Source organism: Hemitrygon akajei, chromosome 19 (assembly GCF_048418815.1).
Source record: "Hemitrygon akajei chromosome 19, sHemAka1.3, whole genome shotgun sequence".
NCBI lineage: Eukaryota > Metazoa > Chordata > Chondrichthyes > Myliobatiformes > Dasyatidae > Hemitrygon > Hemitrygon akajei.
The window spans coordinates 18,883,844-18,905,159 of record NC_133142.1 but is presented as its reverse complement, the minus strand read 5'-3'; the positions used below and the strand labels follow the sequence as shown (position 1 = coordinate 18,905,159).

Below are 21,316 nucleotides of genomic sequence, written 5' to 3'. Positions count from 1 at the left end.
GAGACTAACTCTACCACCCAACAAACCAAAAACTAAAGCTACAGGACCTACACAAAACCACATAGTTACATATAGTTATAGTTAACATGTAGTTACAGCAGTGCAAACAATACCATAATTGATAAAATAGTATCAGTAAAAATAGTCCAAAGATGTTAAAAGACTAAGTTCAAAAGAAATCACCACACAGTTTCCACGAGTCCTCAGGGTCCTGATAGACTCGTCATCCCACTCAGATGGCAGAAGGGAATACCCCGCTATGGACTTCCATGGCACTGCCGGACTCAGCTCTCTAAAATTTATTTTTCTTTGGGATATGGACCAGCATCTATTATTTATTCATATTTACTTGAGAAGGTGGTGGTAAGTCACTATTTAGAACTGCTGCAGACTTTCTGGTCAGGGTATGAGATTTAAACAGATAAAAATGAAAGTGGTTTATCCATAAATCAGGATGGTATGTCACTTTTGGGGAGAGCTGGTGGTGGTCCTATGTGCCTGCTACCCTTGCACTTGATTGGGGAAACTACAGGTTAGGGAAGTACTGTCAGAGTAGTTAAGGCATGTAGTTGCAGTGCATTTTGTAAATGATACCCACTGGGCACCCATGGTAGATGACATTCATGTACAGGATGGTTAAGGGGCTGCTTTATCCTGGGTGATGTCAAGCTTTTTGAGTTATTGGAAGTGCATAACAATACACATCTGACTTGTGCCTTGAAGATGGTATAAAGACAGTGTAATGGAATTCTTTTATTTAGATTGTTATCATGGTAAATTAAAGAATAAACTGAAATGTGATGTTTTCTGCATTGTGCATAGATTAATTTAGTTGAATATAACTGCACAAATTTATACTGAATAATACATCTGTATCTATTATGTAACTTTTCTGCATGGGAATCTTAATGTACATTTTAACATCTTGTTTTAGACACATGAAAGAGATCTCAGAACTTCAAGTTCATCAAAGGCATGAGATTGAGGAATTGTACAGACGTTTGGGAAAACCTTTACCAGCAGCTTTAGGATTCTTGCAAGCTGTACCACCTACAGGCCGACGACGAAGACCCAGCAAGAACAAGCTAAAAGCTGGCAAGCTACTTAATCCACTAGTGCAGTCACTGAAGAGCGCAGCCTCCAATACAAGTAAGGGTGCTGATCTAAATAGCTTATTACCTACAATTGAATAGATCATCAAAAATAACCGGATGAATAATTACAATTAGAGATGTAGGTTTGATCCCGGAGCGATAAATGCTGTGTTTCATGGAAAGCCAAGCAAAATGAAAATATTTCAGAGTACTTGATAGTTAAAACATAAAATGTAATAGGATCTTGACTGGGTTATATAACCATTCCACCCCTTACTTGCATCCCAGGAAATAATCTGGAAAACCTCCTCCATACTGCTCCAAAGTCACATGGACAACCAAATCTGCAAAAAATAAACATTTCTAAAACCCTTACCATTGAATTGAACATAAAATTTACCTAATTTTTTGCAGTACCCAGACAATAGGCTGAGCTTGTTTTTCATAGAGTAAATAAAGTTGAGGGATGACCTGATAGAAATTATGAAACATGATAAAGGGCACTAATAGGGTACAGATATCAAAAACAATAGAACCTAGTTTTAAGGTGAGTGATAGTTTTTGTGATACTTTTTGATACTTTTTGATACTTTTGATACTTGTGATACTTTTGATACTTGTGATACTTTTTGTCATAGAGTTTAAAATCAGTATTATGTATTTTAAAACAACACATTTCACAACATATGTCAGAGATATTTAAAGAGGATCAAGGGGATTTTTTTCACTCTGCTTAATATTTTAAGCATGCCTTCAGAGAAGGTGGTAGAATCTGATACAATTGCTATGTTAAGAGAGAGACATTTAGACAGGAGCTTAAGTGTTGAAAGTGATTCCTAATGAAGATTAAAGTTATTTGTGTAGATGGACAAAAAGTCATTATGGACCTGGTTACAGTAGGTGAAAGTAGATTCTTGAACATTGAACATGGTGAAAATGTGGAATAATATAAAAGGCCAAGATTGGTAAATGGTAACAAAGCTACGATTGAGGAAATGTACGGCTTGCTTCTTGTGCCCCTTTAAAAATTATTGCAACTCTTAGATATCCAAAAAAACCTTTTTAACCTAGCAATGTATAAAATACAATTGCTTCTTGATGCACCATCAATAACTCTCTGAGACGTGAGGCGAGATATCGGCTTTTATTGACTGGAAGAAAGAACAAGCAGTAGTTGACCACCATACTACATCCTGGAGACTGAGGGCAAGGCTCAGGCCTCAATCGCCTTTATACTTGGGTCTGTGGGAGGAGCCACAGGAGCAGTCAGCAGGGGGGGGCATGTCCAGACAGGTATATGTAGTTCACCACACTTCTTAAGAAGTTATCTCTAGTTGAATACCAAGTGGGATGTACTTTTCTCTTGTGGTTCCATCTTAATTTACAGGCTCTGCAGTTATTCTAAGTAACAAACAGTACTACATAAGTGTTCTTTCCTGTTATAGGTTTACAAACAAATAGTTGTACTACTTCTAAACATCAAGATTCTCCAGGTAGTTCTGATATGCTTGAGGCTTCTCCATCAGAGGCTGTGCAGACACAGCAGCCGTGCTCTATCAAGTCCTCCTTATCCTCTGATTATCAAGGCTTCATTAATGAAATGGGAGGTGCGGCACAAGGAGACATTGCCCAAGGTAACTGCACAAACAGTTCATTAAATGTATCATAGGAGGAAGTTTTGGTTAAGGAAAAACCTATTAGATTCCAACAAGATAAACAAAATTAAAGACCATTTGTGGCTTTTTAAAAAAATGTTGGGATTTCTCCTTTGAGTTGTAATATTTTCGTGAAATTTTGTTAGTGGTCTCATTGATTGTAGATGGTATGTAAAATGACTAAATATTACATAAACTGAACAAAGTGAGAATAACATTTGATTTGAATTTTGTCACAACCCATTCCATTTGCTCAGAAGTGGCAATCAGTACAGCAAATTAAATAGTGAATGTTAAAACCACAAGGTAAACGAACCTTGAAAGAAACCCTGAAAAGAGACAGATATTTAATGCATAGCATCAGAGGAATAAATTGAGAAATGATCTGAGAAACATGTTTCTTTGCCTCAAAAGAGTTTCTGAGGGATAAATAAGATGGTACAGAATATGGGAAACTGTATATTCAGAACTAATAAGGCAGTATAGTTTGTAATTAGAGGGAAATTTAGTACTCATCTGGAATTTCTCATAGCTCAACACATAAAATAAGCTTACTGGCAGGTAAAAACCTAATATCATCCAATAAATGATGTGATTGCAGTGCAGATGAAAGGATTTTCTGGATGCATCAAGACGAGATTGTTCATGTATTTGATCTTATTGATATTCATCTTCTCTCTAGTAGTGTAAATATGGATTCCGGAGGTGCAATTTCTATCCAAAGTTAGACCAGAGAAACTGGGGTAATCCTGGGAGGAAAGAAGGTTGAGAAAAAATTCAGTAGAAGTGAACAAGACCATGATGGGCTGAAATGGCTTCTTTCTTTCTCTCTCCCCCCCCCCCCCCATTTTCATTAATAGATGGTTCTAGGGCCAATGTGTTGGGCATAAGACATTGGGAGAATGCAAGGGAAACTTGGACAGAGTGCTTTCAAGATCTGAAATGTAACCTGCAAGGTTGGTGGTAACTATCAATCGAGGCTCAAAAAGAACTGTACTTCAGTGAGAGAAAGTTAAGAGCAGGTGCATTGAACTGAATGGATGGTTCTATAAGGAGCTGTGATGGACAGTAGACTAAATGAGTTGAATAGCCTACGTGTTCTGCAAGTGATTAGTTGATTTATTACAATGTAGGTAGCAGCAGCATATCTATCATCTTATCATCTAACTGCTCAATAATGCTAGATGCAGGCACCTAGAGGGTTTTAAAGAAAGTAACAATGGAAGTGGACCCTTCAGCCCACTGGACTCATGCCAATCATAAAGCATTCACATAGACCACGTAACCTACATTATTTCATTTTGGCCGTATTCCCATCAACACTCTGCAAATTTATCACTTGCCTGTGTGTAAGGGACAAATTACTGTAGCCAATTAATCTGGCACCCAGAAGTCTTTGAGATATAGGAGGAAACAAGAGCTCCTGCGGGAAACCCATGTATTTGCAAATTCTATATACCATTATGCCATTGGAGATCACAATTGAATGTAGGTTTCTGGAATTATGAAGCACTATTTCTATTATCTGTACCACAGTGTTGCCCTACGTTGACATTATATACACGCGTGCGTGTACAAACACCCCCCCCCCCCCGTCTGATTTCAATGAAATTATAAGTCCAGAAGAAGATCCAAGTCATGGATAGAGCAAGAGCAAGTTGTGATTGCAGAGGATGTAGTCTTTTGGAACATATGTTCTTGTCATTGAATAAATGCTATTTTGCTTTCTTCTTCATTCTGCAGTTGGCCAACTTGATTGGTCCATGATTGCTTTGCTTTTCATTTGTGAAATTTTTTTTTAAAGTGCAATCTCTGTATTTTTGAGACTCCACGGAGCAATAATTTTTTTTATTTTTGCTAGAAATAGATCTATCTATGAATACAACTGAACATGTATTCAGTGCTTTATTTTACTTGGAATTGAAACTGCAATTTTTTTTAAAATTCCAAATCTGTTAGTAAAATGCATGCTTTACTGACATCTTAAGTATTGTTGCAATAAATGATTATTGCAACAGAGTCAGCAGATAATCTTTTCTACTCATTTTTGATATATCATTACACATGACCTTGTTTATTTAAAATTTATTATACCTCCCATCCAAACAAAAGTTGACAGATGTTGGGAAGAATTAAACTTCAATTCCTTTTTATCTTTTGGGGAGGCAAATGGTATATACAGATACTTCTGTTGAAAATGAAGGATTATGACTTGAAACATCAACTTGCTATTTTCCTCCACAGATGCTGCCTGATACATTCAGTTCCTCCAGTATTTTTTTTTCTCCAGGTGCTGCATCTGTAGTTAGTTATGTAAAACTATATGAGGGATATATTCTTTATGATCATGCTGCCTTGCCTTTGAAGTAGAAGCAGTTTGGATGCAGCAAGTTTTCATCAGAATTATGCATATAAAATCATATAAGGAAGTTATTTGTGATTCTAAATATGGAAAATATTACAATTACTACCTTCTCTGATTCAGGTTTCTGGACCACAAAATAATACACACTGTTCAAATTCCAATTCACATTTTGAACTTGCATATAAACTTGCCCATGAAATTGAATATATGACTTTAATTTAAGCAGAAAGCACTTCAAAATAGATCCACAAATACTTCAGCTGGTCTCAATTGCATTCATTATAAGGCAATCAGTTAATCACAGTCAGCAGCCACAGATCACGCAGGGAAAGTTGTGGATCTATTTTTCCAACCTGTTAATTTGTTTTAATCTAAAAAAATGTTTTTAAAAATATCAACCAAAATAATTCTACTTATGCTTTCTTGGATCTTGCAGGCAGTTGCACATTGTAATTATTTTAACTAAGGGTTCCAATTGGTACCTAATTCCACAGTTTTAACTAACCCTATAAAAAGAAATAATTTTTCTTCTATTCTGTAGCCTGACAGCTGCTTCTCTCCTTCCCTCCTGAAAAGCACTATTCCTTAGATGTTCAGTCCAAGGTGAAGGAATCCACTTCCATTAAAATGTAATTAGGGTATACCCAACATGATTTTTTTTTTAGCACTTTCATCCAAAACAAATCCCTGACAAGCGCTGTAAGAATTGCTCTATTGTTTCACTTCACAATGTGGAGTAGGAGTTGCCCATGTGTAGTTTCATTTAATATGCATTACCATTGCATACCATTTACCACACAAGCTTTACAGGGCAAGTTTTGATCTGGTGGCAAGGGGGAACCAGGTACGACAGTGTGGATGTTAATGCTCACACACGAATGTGGCACCTAGCTAATGAGTATTTATTTTACTTAGTCCAGCAGGGAATGGTTCAATCTGTGGTGACCACATTGCAGAATCAATGTTATCTGAACCTCCATTTGACCTGCAGATGAGGACCATGTTTACACATCCTCAGAGCTAGAGCTCTAAGGCATCACTTATTCACCACAGCACATGAAATGATGGCTTTGCTCTGAAGGTCAGTAAGAGCAAAGTCCTCAAGCAGCCTGTCTCTGTTGTTCCACATGCCACCCTGACAATAAAGGTTCATGATGAGACCTTGGAAAATGTGGGCTGCTTCTCGTCTCTTGGGATCGGTGGGCATCAATGATTAAACTCACCACTGCCTTCACTGTCTTTGGTTGATTAAGGAAAAGGATCTACAGGGGAGTAATGATCCTCATCCTCCTAGATGCCTCTGAGATCTGGTATATCTTCAGAAGACAAAAAAAAAATCTCCAGAACTCTTTCTCCAAGATCCTTCAAAGGAGAGCTGAACCAATATTAATGTAATCTCCTAGTCTAGATTTTTTTTAAGATTGAGGTTGCAGTTACTCTTTCAGCTACATTGGGCTGACCACATCATTCACATGCCTGACTTAACACTCCCACAAAATAGACACAGGATTCAGAGTTTCTTCATGGGAAGAACTTGCCTGGCAGATAGAAATAAGTCATCCTTGATCCCTTGGGAATACTGAAAGGTACTAATAATTCAAACAAAACAATGTTTTCTTTGCATTTTTAAAAATTATGTGATTAATTCCAATACAATTTTACTTGATTAACAGATTTGTATTAATTCAACAAAGTAGTCATGCTATTAAACTATGTTAACATAGAAATCTACAGTACATTACAAGCCTTTTGGCCCACAATGTTGTGCTGACTATGTAACCTACTCTAGAAATTGCCTAGAATTTCCCTACCACATACTCTCTTTTTCTGAGCTCTATGTACTTATCTAAGAGTCCCTTAAAAGACCCTATGTATCCTCCTCTATCACCTTGTGTAGAGAATCAGTATGTTGTATTAATTCTTCTCCTATTGTTCACTAAAAGAATATAATCACAATGTTGATTCTGCTGCTGTTTTGCCAATTCTCCAAGCACTTAATGCTGACAAAGTATTTTTAAGCTGTACTTGATGCATTTCACAATATCGTGAGATGACTTCCTGAGGTTTATTCTGATCAGATATTGGATGATAACGATACCCCTGAATTAACTAATACTTCTGTCCAGATGTATGTACAAACATTTCATGTTGTTGCAAAATTGGGAAGCATTAACTTAAACTCCGTTTGACCACGTAAACATTTTGGCTCATTGGTATCTTGATGTAAACATAAAACATTTTAAAAAATCACTAAGAACAGACACAATAATTCTCATGAAGTTAGAACTTATTTTGGTGTCTGATAGTTAATTGTAAACATAAAGCCTATCATATTAAGTGACAAATTAGCTGAACAATGTTATGTAAAAGTATTTATTTATTTAGAGATAAAGCACAGAGTACATCTTTCAAATCACACCACCTCAGCAACTCCTGAGTACCCTGATTTAACACTAACCTAATCACGAGACAATTTACAATGACCAATTAATCTATCTGGTATGCCTTTGGACTGTAGGAGGAAATTGGAGCTCCCAGGGAAAACCAACACAAAACCACACATTCCACAGGAAGGACATACAGAGACTCCTTGCAAAGTGTGCCAGAATTGAACTCCGAATTCCGATACCCTAAGCTGTAATAGCATTGTGCTAACTGTTACACTACTGTGGCACCCAGGTAGTCCGATAGATGATATGAACAGCAGTTTCATCTTTGAGCTTACAATTTTGGTTAGCCAGCATGAAATTCTAACTTTTCCATGTACATCCTTTATCACTAAAAATGGATAGCACTCTGATGGAAGTGAAAGCAATTTCACCATCTAAGTGTCAGCTTTGAGTAGTATGATGCTTCCTACTTAGAAAATGATAAATTTTGGTTCCCACTTATCATTAACACTTTAACTGGTATGTGATTATTTTCAAAAATTAGACCTTGTTTTATGTAAGATTGCCTTGAACTAAAAACAAAAGGCTAAATTTTCATGTCCACTTATAACTGACAACAGAGACAAATATCGCTGAGGATGAACAGACATTGTATGAAGTTCGATTGTAGGTCTTCTGGCCTCAAGTACTGTTATCTAGTAACTACTTCGTCAGTGTGTAAATGCGTTTCTTTTGAAACATCCGGTGGTATCATGAAGTGTAACAGACATGAGATTTTGGAGATGCTGGAAGCCTTGAGTGACAGACACAAAATTCTGGATAAACTCAGCAAATTAGGCAACATCTATGGAGGAAATAAACAGTCAATGTTTCTTGCCCCAAAGCATTAATTGTTCATTTCCCTTTATAGATGCTGCCTGACCTACTTAGTTTCTCCAGCTTTTTGTGTCTGATACTCAGAGTTATGTAAGGATCTTAGCTGGAACAATTTATTTGAAATATTATATAGGATTTAAAATGTGGCACCTACTTTTATAATGACCTGAAACTACAGTCAAATCAAGGAAAATGAGATTGTTTTTTATTCAAGCACGTATTTATGTCTACCTTGATACCACAACATAATTTTAATGTAAAATAGCTCTGAACTACAACAGAATTATTTTTTATTGAATAGTTTAACACAATTTTGCTTGATGTTCCTTTTTATTCTGATTTTTTGCTATCTCCTCAATCTAATTATTTGTAGTCAAATCTTCTCATTTTTCTGCTGCAATTAGTTTTTTTCTGAACATTTGATTATTTTCTTTCTGTTTTTAAAGATACCAATTTTTACATGTTATTTTGAAATGGACAGTCAATATATTGAGTTTGCTAGTGATGTAATAACAAGTCTGGATGACCAAACTTAGTTTTTATTTTCTTGGGATTGTGGTATTTTTGACAACCCAAATTAAAAATGACCAAACCTTTGCAAAGTGCTTCCGATTAAGATGTAGTATTTCAAGCATACCAGATGCTTAAAGCATATTTTAAAGAAATGTAAAATCAGAAAATAAAATACCTTAAAATATGCTTGTAAACTTGTGATGCACAAACATATGGATATACAGCTTTTCTGTCCTGAAGTGATGAGAGTAGGAAATTTGATAATGCCTTTGAATGTCAGGGGGCCATGATTAGACTTGTCTGAAATCATCATTGCCTTGAACTTGAGTGACACATGTAGTTTGCCACTTAATCTGCAGGAGTATATGTGATCCTAGTCTTGGTACATGCAGGCATTGATTTGAAAATGAAAACAATAGTCATCATCAGTAATCCTTTCCACTCCTGTTCAGGTAATGGAAAGAGGATTATTGTACAGACAACCAGAGGAATTGAATGGATCCGGAAAACAGTTCTGAGGAACTCCAGAAGCCATGTCTTGGAATTGAATAAATGTCCTTCAGTAACCGCAACCATCTTAATGCTAGAGATAACTGAATTAATGAGGAATTTTCCCCTAATTCCCATTAACCTATATTACCAGTGTTCCTTATTACAGTACTTCGTCAATTACCATCATTTTCATCTTTGTGATCTCATTTCTGAAATTCAGTTTTTTTTACCTTAGTTGGTCTTGTGGTGTCATGAATCCACTGTTGAGTTGTCTTGGTGGAACACATGGTGATCAAGCTGTTTGTGAGTAAATTTGGCGCCTTTCGATATTGATGAGTATGTATCTGTCGATTGGGCAATGTTTGGTTAGATTGGATTTGTTTTATGTTGTGCAAACAAAACATGATATGGACTGTATTCCACTTTGTAAAAGGAAGTTGCAGTATTGTTGTACTGGAATAGTTTGGTGAGAATAAGCAGTGTTCCTGGAGTTCAGGTCTTCAGCAGTACAACTCAGCAGTTTCAAGACAATAATCTTTGCCCTTTTGTTCTGAGCATTTATTGCTGCTTCCTGAGAATAATTATATTGGCTTAATTCTGGGTTTGTGACAGTGGGGAGGTGAAGGTGAGTTGTCCTTCTGCATTGATATAAGATTTCAAATGCTGTAGCTTTGTCTTTTGCACTTGCTGAGTTAGTTAAATTTCAAGATAAGTACACTGGAGATGCTGCTGCTTTATTGTAGCAGCATTGTAGTGTTTTGATCTGATCCAGCTAGCATGAGCTGTTTAGTATGCATTCAGTCTATTAGCTTCACTGTTTGGTTCTATGGTATATGTGATCTCCTGTTCCATGCTGTATTGAACAAGAATTCATCTGTCAGCTTAATGTTAATGGTTGGGTGAGCAATATGCCAGACATGAGGTTATAGTCAATAATAGTTCTGCACCTTCTGATCCATGGTATTGCCATAGGTATTTTGTTTGAATTGCTATATCTGTCCTGATTTTAAACTCTTTGCTCTAAATTGGTAAAACAGAGCAAAATGAAAGGTGTACTCAGCAAGAAGATGAGTCTTTTGCTAAACTATAACTGTTGCAGTGAAGTCTCTACAAAACCCTCACTGACTTGTATGTATCATAGCTATTGAACACTACAGCACAGAAGCAAGCCCTTTGGTCCATCTAGTCCATGCTGAACTATTAATCTGCCTAGTCCCATTGATCTGTACCTGGACCATAGCCCTCCATATTCTTCCCATTCATGCATCTATCCAAATTTCTCTTAAACATTGAAATCGAACGCACATCCACCACTTCACTGGCACTTTGTTCCACAATCTCATCGCCCTCTGAAAGACGTTCTTCTTCATGTTCCCTTTAAACATTTACCTGTCATCCTTAACCCAGCCTTTGTGGCAGAAAAAAAAACCTGCTTTCATTTACCGTATATTTACCCCTCATACTTTTGTATACCTCTATCATTCTCCTACACTCTAAGGAATAAAGTCCTATCCTATTCAAACTTTCCCTATAACTCAGGTTTGCACCTGGCCACATCCTTGTAAATTTTCTCTGTATTCTTTCAATTTTATTGACATCTTTCCAGTAGGTAGGCAACCAAACCACACACAGTACTCCAAATTAGGCCTCGACAGCTCCCCATCTCATAGGCGCCATGGTCTTCCAGAGGACCAATTTTGTCCCTTCCTATCCTTTTGCTATATTTGTAGAAGCCCTTGAGTTTCTCCTTCACCTTGTATGCTAGAGCAACCTCATGCCTTCTTTTAACCCTCCTGATTTCTTTCTTAAGTATTCTCTTGCATTTCTTCTACTCCATGGGTACCTTATTTGTTCCTACCTGCCTATACCTGCTATACACCTCCTATAATTAACTGAGGCCTCAATATCTCTTGAAAGCCAAGGTTCCCTAAACCTGTTATCCTTGTCTTTTATTCTGACAGGAACATACAGTCTGTACTCTCAAAATTTCACTTGTGAAGGTTTCCCACTGATGCACCATCAATAACTCTCTGAGATGTGAGGCGAGATATTGGCTTTTATTGACTGGAAGAAAGAACAAGCAGCAATTGACCACCATGCTACATCCTGAAAGACTGAGAGCAGGGCTCAGGCCCCAATCGCCTTTATACCGGGGTCTGTGGGAGGAGCCACAGGAGCAGTCAGCGGGGGGGGGGGGGGGGGGGGGCGTGTCCAGACAGGTATATGTAGTTCACCACATTCACCCCCCTTTGTTTTAAAAGAGAGTCCCCATGGGGCGAAGTTTCTGACAAGTATATTTACAGGTTAAGTCTATCAGGTGGTCGAATCTGTCGCTGCGATCTACGTAGCACCGGCTGTGATTGCACAGGTGCTGGTGGTGATTGTACCGGAGACGGTGGTTGTGCTGGTTCCGGCCTAACTGGAGGTGTCAGCCCACTAGGCGTCAGTGATCCCTCACGCGTGTGCGAGGCGCCCGGTATAGGAGTGTCGTGAGGAGTCTGTGTAGGGCTCGGTGTGCGCGGTGTCACCTCGGGTACAGGGTTCATAGTTACCGCGGAGTGTTCGGGGTAGGGGTCTGGTGCTCCTGCGGGCGCCAGGTCGTGGACGGAGACCGTGTCCTCCCGCCCATCAGGTAAGACCACGTAGGCATACTGGGGGTTCGCATGTAGGAGGTGAACCCTCTCGACCAGCGGGGAGTATTTATTGCTCCTCACATGTTTCCGGAGCAGCACTGGCCCTGGGGATGTCAGCCAAGCTGGTAGGGTGGTCCCAGTGGCAGACTTCCTGGGAAAAGAGAATAGGCGCTCGTGAGGGGTGGCATTGGTGGACGTACATAACAGGGAGCGGATAGAGTGGAGTGCCTTGGGGAGGACCTCCTGCCATCGAGAGACCGGCAACCCTTTCGACTTAAGGGCTAAAAGTGTGGCCTTCCACATTGTGGCATTCTCTCTCTCCACCTGTCCATTTCCCCGGGGATTATAGCTTGTGGTCCTACTAGTAGCAATGCCCCTAGCCAGCAGGTACTGGCGCAGCTTGTCACTCATAAAGGAGGACCCTCTATCACTGTGGATATAGCAGGGATATCCAAACAGAGTGAAGAGCTGGTGCAGGGCTTTTATGATGGACGTGGCAGTGGTGTTGGGGCAGGGGATGGCAAAGGGGAACCGCGAGTACTCGTCGATAATGTTGAGAAAGTAGACATTGCGGTCGGTGGAGGGAAGGGGGCCCTTAAAGTCAACACTCAGTCGCTCAAAGGGGCGGGTGGCCTTGATAAGTTACGCCTTTTCAGGACGGTAGAAGTGCGGTTTGCACTCAGCGCAGACTTGGCAGTCCCTGGTCATCGTCCTGATGTCCTCAAGGGAGTACGGCAGGTTCCGGGCTTTCACAAAATGGTAAAATCGGGTGACCTCCAGGTGGCAAAGATGTGCATGGAGGGCGTATAGCTGGTCGAGCTGTGCGCTGGCACACGCTCCCCAGGATAGGGCATCAGGGGGCTCATTGAGCCTTCCAGGCTGTTACAAGATATCATAGTTGTAAGTGGAGAGTTCTATTCTCCACCGCAAAATTTTATCATTTTTGATTTTGCCCCGCTGTTGGTTGCTGAACATGAACGCAACTAAGCACTGGTCGGTCAGCAAGGTGAACCTTTTGCTGGCGAGATAGTGCCTCCAGTGCCTAATAGCTTCCACTATGGCCTGGGCTTCTTTCTCCACCGCAGAGTGCCAAATTTCAGGGCCTTGAAGGGTAAAAGAATGCTACTGGCCTGTCTGCCTGATTGAGGGTAGCAGCCAGCGCGAAATCAGAGGCGTCACTCTCTACTTGGAAGGGAATGGTCTCGTCTACCCCATGCATCGTTGCTTTGGCAATGTCCCCTTTAATGCAGCTGAAGGCCGCGCAGGCCTCGGCAGAGAGGGGAAATGTGGTAGACTTGACCAGGGGGCGGGCCTTGTCTGCGTAATGGGGGACCCATTGGGCGTAACAGGAAAAGAAGCCCAGGCACCGTCTGAGGGCTTTGAGGGTGGTGGTAAGAGGGAGTTCTAACAGGGGGCGCATACGGTCGTGATCAGGGCCAATGACCCCGTTCTCCACGACATACCCAAGGATAGCGAGTCGGGTGGTTCCGAACACGCACTTGTCCCTGTTATAAGTAAGGTTCAGGGCTTTGGCCACTTGGAAAAATCGATGGAGGTTGGCGTTGTGATCCGACCAGTCGTGACCACAGATGGTGATATTATCCAGATAGGGAAATGTGGCCTTCAGTTGGCACTGGTCCACCATCCGGTCCATTTCCCTCTGGAAGACAGAGACACCATTTGTGACACTGAAGGGGACGCGCAGGCAGTGATAGAGCCTGCCACCCGCCTCGAAGGCGGTGTAGGGGCGGTCCTCTGGGCGGATGGGAAGCTGGTGATGTGGATTTCAGATCTATTGTCAAGTACACCTTGTACTGAGCTATCTGGTTGACCATATCTGCGATGCGGGGTAGGGGGTACAAGCTGCGTGAACCTATTGATGGTCTGGCTATAGTCCACGACCATCCTATTTTTCTGCCCGGTCCGAACAACAACCACCTGGGCCCTCCAAGGACTTGTGCTTGTCTCAATGATCCCCTCCCTGAGCAGCTGCTGCACCTCTGACTGAATGAAGGCCCTGTCCCCCACGCTGTACCTCCTGCTTTTAGTTGCCACAGGTTTACAGTTGGGGGTCAGGTTGGCGAACAGCGGTGGGGGAGGGATCTTGAGGGTGGAGAGGCTGCAAGTGGTGTCAGTAGCGCAGCTGTCGGCATGGTGCTGGGTGGGATGTGTGGGTCGGTGTGTGTGTGTGTGGTCAGTAGCGGGGTATATGACGAAGTCCCACAAAACTGAGGATTCCTGACAGTGAGTGGTGGGAGGGGCCCGTCATATGCCATAGTCACACTTTCGAGGTGGCTCTGGAAGTCCAGCCCCAATAGCACAGGCGCGCACAGTTGAGGCATGACCAGTAGCGCAAAGTTCCGATATTCTGTGCCCTGCACCACCAATGTCGCTACACAACCCACCTGGATGTCTGTGGAATACGACCCAGAAGCCATGGTGACCCTCTGGCTTACCGGCCGTGTCACGAGTCCGCAGCGTTGCACCGTGTCTGGGTCAAAACTCTCAGTGCTGCCTGTGTCAAACAGGCAGCTAGTCCTGTGCCCCTCCACCAGGATGTCCATCATTGACCTTGCAAGCTGGTGTGGGGCGCTTTGGTCGAGGGTTACGGATGCCAGAGTTGAACTGCCGTCTTGGTGCCCGGTAAGCACCGGTGGGTCGGGGGCGGGGCAAGTTGGCGCCGACAAAGATGGCTGCCCCCATCCGGGCAGGCAAGATGGCGGCCCCCATATCTCACACGCAGCGCTGCCCGACCCCGCTCGTGGTTCCGACTTACAGACCTTGGCGAAATGGCCCTTCTTCCTGCAGCTGGAGCAGGTCGCTTCTCGGGCCGGGCAGCGTTTTCGGGGGTGCTTTTCGAGTCCGCAGAAGTAACACTGCGTGGCCTCGCGACTGGCAGCAGCTGTGGTCGGTTTTGGGGAGTTCGTGGACTCGCGACTGGCAGTGGCGGCGGTGAATTCACTCGCGGGTGGCGGGGTTTGAGGTGTCCATGGGACCGGCGGGGGATCGCGCGGCTGGACAGCGTCAGCGTTGTGTAGAGCAGCCTCCAGCGTGTCGGCCGTCTCGATCGCCGAGCGTAAGGTAAGGTTGGCATTTTCCAGCAGCTGCTGGCGCACGTACACTGACTTGATCCCCGTAACGAAGGCGTCTCGTACTAGTAGCTCCGCATGTTGTTCCCCATGAGACCTTTGCTGTCGCCACATCGCTAAGCGATGTCTTGCGTAGACGGTGCTCACCGGCCGCAGGTACTGTCTTTTGAGGGCATCCAGTGCCCCTTCAGGGTCAGCAGGTCCCTGATAAGTGAGTAAACTTTCGGGGTGACCCTCGAGATGAGAATTCTGTGCATAATAGCGGGCTCAGTCGCACGAACCTCCTCCAAGTATGATTGGAAGCATGCAAGCCAGAGTTCAAAGGCAAGAGCTGCTTCTGAGTGTTGAGGGTCCAAGTCTAATTTTTCTGGATGTAAAATACTTTCCATGTTTTAAAACTTCCAGTCAATAAAATTGATGCACCATCAATAACTCTGAGACATGAGGTGAGATATCGGCTTTTATTGACTGGAAGAAAGAACAAGCAGCAATTGACCACCATGCTACATCCTGGAGACTGAGGCCGGGGCTGTGCCTCCAATTGCCTTTATACCGGGGTCTGTGGGAGGAGCCACGGTCAGTGGGAGGAGCTACAGGAGCAGTCAGCCGGGGGGGGGGGGGGGGGAGGTCCAGACAGGTATATGTAGTTCACCACACCCACATACCAAGTACATCTTTACCAGAAAACAGCCTGTCCCAATCCACATTTATCAGATCCTTTCTGATACCAACAAAATTGGTCTGTCTTCAATTTAGGATCTCAACCCAAAGACCAGACTTATCCTTCTGCATTATTATCTTGAAACCGATGGCATTATAATCACCAGATGCAAAGTGTTCTCCTACTCAACCTGCCCTGTCTCATTCCCTAATAGAGATCTAGATTAGCACTCTGGTTGGGACTTCTATTGATGTTAGTTTGGATTACATGTGCTGGCATTGAAGAGGGGCCAAAGGACAATCATGAGAATGATTCCGGGAATGAACAGGTTAACATAATGATTAGTGTTTGATGGCTCTTGATCTGTCCTTGCTGGAATTCAGAAGAATGAGGGGGAAATCTCATTGAAACCTACTTGGCCTAGATAGAATGGATTTGGAAAGGATGTTTTCTATAGCAAGAGAGTCTAGAACCAGAGGGCATGGCCACAGAATAGCGGGATATCCATTCAGACCAGAGATGAGAAGGAATTTCTTTAGGCAGAGGGTGGTATATCTGTGGAATTCATAGCCACAGATGGCTTTGGAGGCCAAATCATTGGGTATATTTAAAGTGGAGGTTGACAGGTTCTTGATTAGTCAGGGCGTCAAAGGTTACAGGGAGTAGGCAGGAGAATGAGGTTGAGAGGGAGTATAAATCAGCTATTTGGGAATAGTGGAACAGACTCAATGGGCCAAATGGCCTAATTCTGATCCTCTGTCTTATCGAGGTATGGATTAAGGAAATTTTCCTGAACACATTTGACAAACTCTAGCCCTTTCATAGTCTGGGAGTCCCAGTCAATATGTGAAAAGTTAAAATCACAACCTTTATGTTTCCTGTAACAGTCTGCAATCTCTCTACAAATTTTCTTTTCTAAATCCTACGAAGTGTTCGGTGGTCTATAATACTCTATTAACATAGTCATCCTTTTCTTTTTCCTCAGTTCCACCCACATAACCTCAGTAGACGAGCTTTCCAGACAGTCCTGGCTGAGCACTGCTGTGTCTGTAGCAAATAAATTGAGGACAAGGTTGTGAGTTTGTTTTGTGTTAGTTAGTTCTGTTGCCAACGGCCACAGTCTGATTTTTGCAGTTATGCTGTTAATACTTGGCTTGCTCTGTCAATGGTGACACTCTCCATAAAATAAATATTATAATCTTCCAGCAGAACACGTGTACAGGTGGTTTTCAGGGTTAAGAAGGCACTGTTATCAGCTATGGAAGCCCTGTTTTTGGAAATCAGAAATTTCCTTGTGCTTGATGTATTGAGGATTTTTGATACCAAGTCTCATTGTTGGTGACTTCAGGCCTACTGCATCACCACCACCACTGCTGCCACAATTTGTACAAGACATACACAGGAGTGTGTTGAGAGACAAAACACGAATACTCCTGATTCTGTTCATTTGCTGGCTTGTGGGACAAGTCCAAGTCCTCCAAACTTTGAGTTGTTTGTATTTATGAATCTGTTGCTTTAGTCCATGGCAGGTAGGCTGTTTTCTCATTGTGGTTTTTAGATATCTGACTGGCTTGTAAATCACAGCTGGCTGGTGGCAGAGCGAAGGCTCCCGAGTTTGAATCCAGCCGGCTCCCTTGCATGCTTTCCATCCGTGCTGGGTTGAGTGTCGAGCTAGCAACTTGTCCTCGTAAAAACAAAAAATCCTGCTAAAAACTGCCATCACGACGGTTAAGGGCTTTCTTCTTCTTGTAAATCACACCATTAAGTTATTTAAGGGTTGTCTAGTTGCTGAGTGGCTGGAGCTTCATACAGGATGGGTAGTGGATTAGTAGGTTTCATTCCCAAAATCATTGGGTCTCTTATTAAGATCCAGTACTGATGATAGTAGCTTTCTATTCAGATATACTTAGTTAATTGATTTTAAATTCCCCAGGTTCTATTGAGAGATTTGAACCAGATCACTTAACAAGGTCTCTGTTTCTGTACTGCTGCCAACATTCCCTCTATTTTTATTTTACAGCTGCGCAGACAAACTATTGCTCTGAGCAGAAATTACTTACACAGACTGAAAAATGTGTGGCGCTTTAAATGTTTTTTTATAATATGTATATTCTAAATATATAGAATGAAAATTGAAAAATGACATACTTTTGATATTAACTGAAAGGTATAATGAAATACAGTACAACAAAGAAAATCTTTCACATTTTGTAAACCTTTTCTGGTTGCATCCAGTTCAAGCTATGTGGCAACAAAGATGCAGGAGCATTGCAATTACTGTGTGGCTGCACACTCGCACAGCTTATAACAGAACAGCAAAATTGCCAGTGCATTACTATGCTACTTTAGAAACTGATAAAATATTACAATATTACTGAAAATTAATTGGGCATAGTTATCTAGACAGCAGGGAAATTTATAAGATCAACTTTCCTACATGGTACTGAATTTGAGCAAAACAACAATAAGTGATTCCAAGTTGTGTTTAATGTGTATTTCCAGTTTATTGAAATAATTTAAAGCAAAATATTGATTTGTTTATGGTGCTGAGTGAGGAATAGTTATGCTTGAATAAACAGTTTTCAAATCTATATGTGACTAAACTAATTATTAAAATGTTTTGACACTACAGTAATTTGGTAAATGTATTGGTGTTAACTTTCAAAGCACCACAGAACTGCAAATTTTCATTTGCACAGTTGATAGTCCAATATAGTAAGATTCTGATGTTGAATGACATTGGAAATGTGGATGGTTGAGAAAGTCAAGGTAAGGAGTTCAGCAAGAAAGTATGGGATCAGCCTTGATAGTAAATTATAGATCTGGTTCAAAACACCAATTGGCCTAAACTTGTTATGTTCTTGCTGGATTTCGAAGTTTAAAGTAAAATTTATTATCATATACATGTCACCACCTGCAACCCTGAAATTCTTTTTCCTGTTGGCATACTTAGCAAATCTGTAGAACAGTACGTAACTGTAAACAGAATCAATAAACAACAAACTTTGCAAATATAAATAAATAGCAATAGATAACAAGAGCAAAAAATAACAAGATAAAGTCCTTAAAGTCAGACCATTAGTTGTGGAAACACCAGAGATATAATGAATGTAGTTAAACACGAGGAAATCTGCAGATGCTGGAAATTCAAGCAACACACGCAAAATGCTGGTGGAACGCAGCAGGCCAGACAGCATCTATAGGGAGAAACACTGTCGACATTTTGGGCTGAGACCCTTCGTCAGGACTAACTGAAAGGAAAGATAGTAAGAGATTTGAAAGTAGGAGGGGGAGGGGAAAATGCAAAATGATAGAAGACTGGGGGGGGGGTGAAGTGAAGCTGAGAGCAAAAGACAAGTGATTGGCAAAAGGGATACAGAGCTAGAGAAGGGAAAGGATCATGGGATGGGAGGCCTAGGGAGAAAGAAAAGTGGAGGGAAGCACCAGAGGGAGATGGAGAACAGGCAGAGTGAGGGGCAGAGAGAGAGAGAAAAAAAAACTAAATATATCAGGGATGGGATAAGAAGGGGAGGGGCATTAACGGAAGTTAGAGAAGTCGATGTTCATGCCATCAGGTTGGAGGCTACCCAGCCGGTATATAAGGTGTTGTTCCTCCAACCTGAGTGTGGCTTCATCTTCACAGTAGAGGAGGCCATGGATTGACATATCAGAATGGGAATGGAACGTGGAATTAAAATGTGTGGCCACTGGGAGATGACAGTAGAGGAGGCCATGGATAGACATATGATTGTAGTTATCCCCTTTTGTTTAAGAGCCTGATAGTTGAGGGGTAGTAACTGTTCTTGAATCTGGTGATGCGAGTCCTGAGGCACTTGTACCATCTACCTGATGGCAGCAGCGGGAAAAGAGCATGGCCTGGGTGGTGAGGATCTTTGATGATGGATGCTGCTTTTCTATAGCAACATTTCATGTAGATGTTCTCAATGGTTGGGAGGACTTTACTCATGATGTACTGGGCTGAATCCACTACCTTTTGTAGGATATTTTGCTCAAAGGCATTGGTGTTTCCATACCAGTCTGTAATGCAGCCAGTTAGTACACTCTCCACCTTACATCTATATAGAAGTTTGCCAAGGTTTTTGATGACATGCACAATCTCCACAGACTCCTGAGGAAGCTGTGGCATTGTGCTTTCTTTGGGATTACATTTACATGTGTCTAGAACAGGTCCTGTGAAATAGTGACACACAGGAATTTGAAGTTACTGACCCTCTCCACCTGTGATCCTCCATGGCTCAAGGACCTCTGGTTTCCCTCTCCTGAAGTCTACAATGAGTTCCTTGGTCTTACTGACATTGAGTGAGAGGTTGTTGTTATTACACCACTCAGGCAAGTTTTGAATCTCCCTCCTTTATGCTGATTTGCAAGCCAGAAGTGAGATATTGTGCAGAAAATATCTACTGAAGCCACTTTTGACAATTTTGAGTGCAATACCAAATGGTGTTGGTATTTTTAATACAGCAAGTTGTGTATAGTGTGGGAGAAGTCAGAAATTACATTTAATTGTTAGGGATAATAAGACTAATTACATTTGCCATTACACTTTAAAAATATAAATATTGCTGATGTATTTTAAGTTGTATGGTAAAATTGACTCAATGTTTAACTGTTTTGATGATTCACTGTTAATGTTTTCTGATATCTAAAATTCAGTACTTTTAAAATTGTTGGGGCAGCCTGTAGCAACATTGGGCTGTATTCTCAAGCCGCCTGTTCCTCTCCCATTCTCTCCCACCACCATTTATCTTATTTGACCCAGATGCAGAGGATCGCTCTTGGTGACACTCTGCATCTTGGAATTGAGTAGTGTGTGCATTGTCACTCCGTCGCTTCATCCCAGAAAGTCCAGATAACCTTTGACAGGTTTGTGCCTGACAAGCTGGCAGGCTTCTTTATTTTTTAATATATCTGATAGGAATGAATGCTTAAAATTATTAAAATTGCTCTACATAAAATTTTACAATATTACACAAAGAGGAATATGGGAGACTGCAAAAGAGTGAAATCCGTGGAGGAGCATTGAATCAAACTCAATTTCTTCATTATATCATGCATGTGTGGTATTGCTGATGTTGCTTATTTCATTGTGTAATGATGAATGCTAAGTTTCCTTTTTTTTTTGCAAAATTCAGTTCAAAGTGTTTCAAAATGTTTGAAATCCTTTTTTTTAAGAAATAAAATTTACTTAGTTATTATGTTTACAAATTCACAAAAATCAAATTTAACATCTTTTCATTTAATCGATGTTGCAAGCATTGCTTGTATTCTGTGGTTCAGCATTTACTAATAAGGTATCAGATTAAGATTATTTCAAGTGAAAGCAATCTTAGCAGATGTCCAAAGGTACCTATTTCAAGTTTTCAGTAACCTTTTTAAAGATTTTAAACCTTGTTGATATGAGAGTTAAATTTGCTTTCCTTCCCCACCCCATTACATCTGTTTGCACATAAACAATTTTATTTTTAACTATAAATTTTTTTCTTGTATTAAGTAGTTTAAAAAAAAACTGTCGATGTTATATCCACCC

General features: G+C 41.2%; 1 protein-coding gene across 5 annotated transcripts in view; it reads left to right on the top strand.

Moving 5' to 3' along the window:
• The window catches only part of wnk2 (WNK lysine deficient protein kinase 2), a 191,645-nt gene that overhangs the window by 151,738 nt on the left and 18,591 nt on the right, over positions 1 to 21,316 (top strand). For 3 of the 5 annotated variants that reach the window (XM_073072185.1, XM_073072186.1, XM_073072184.1), the window contains exons 22-23: positions 935 to 1,149; positions 2,540 to 2,728. In XM_073072185.1, coding sequence (XP_072928286.1) covers positions 935 to 1,149; positions 2,540 to 2,728 — 404 coding nt within the window. Of the gene's footprint in view, positions 1 to 934; positions 1,150 to 2,539; positions 2,729 to 3,609; positions 4,152 to 21,316 lie in introns of those variants that run through there. The other 2 variants (XM_073072188.1, XM_073072187.1) reach the window with 2 other exon arrangements.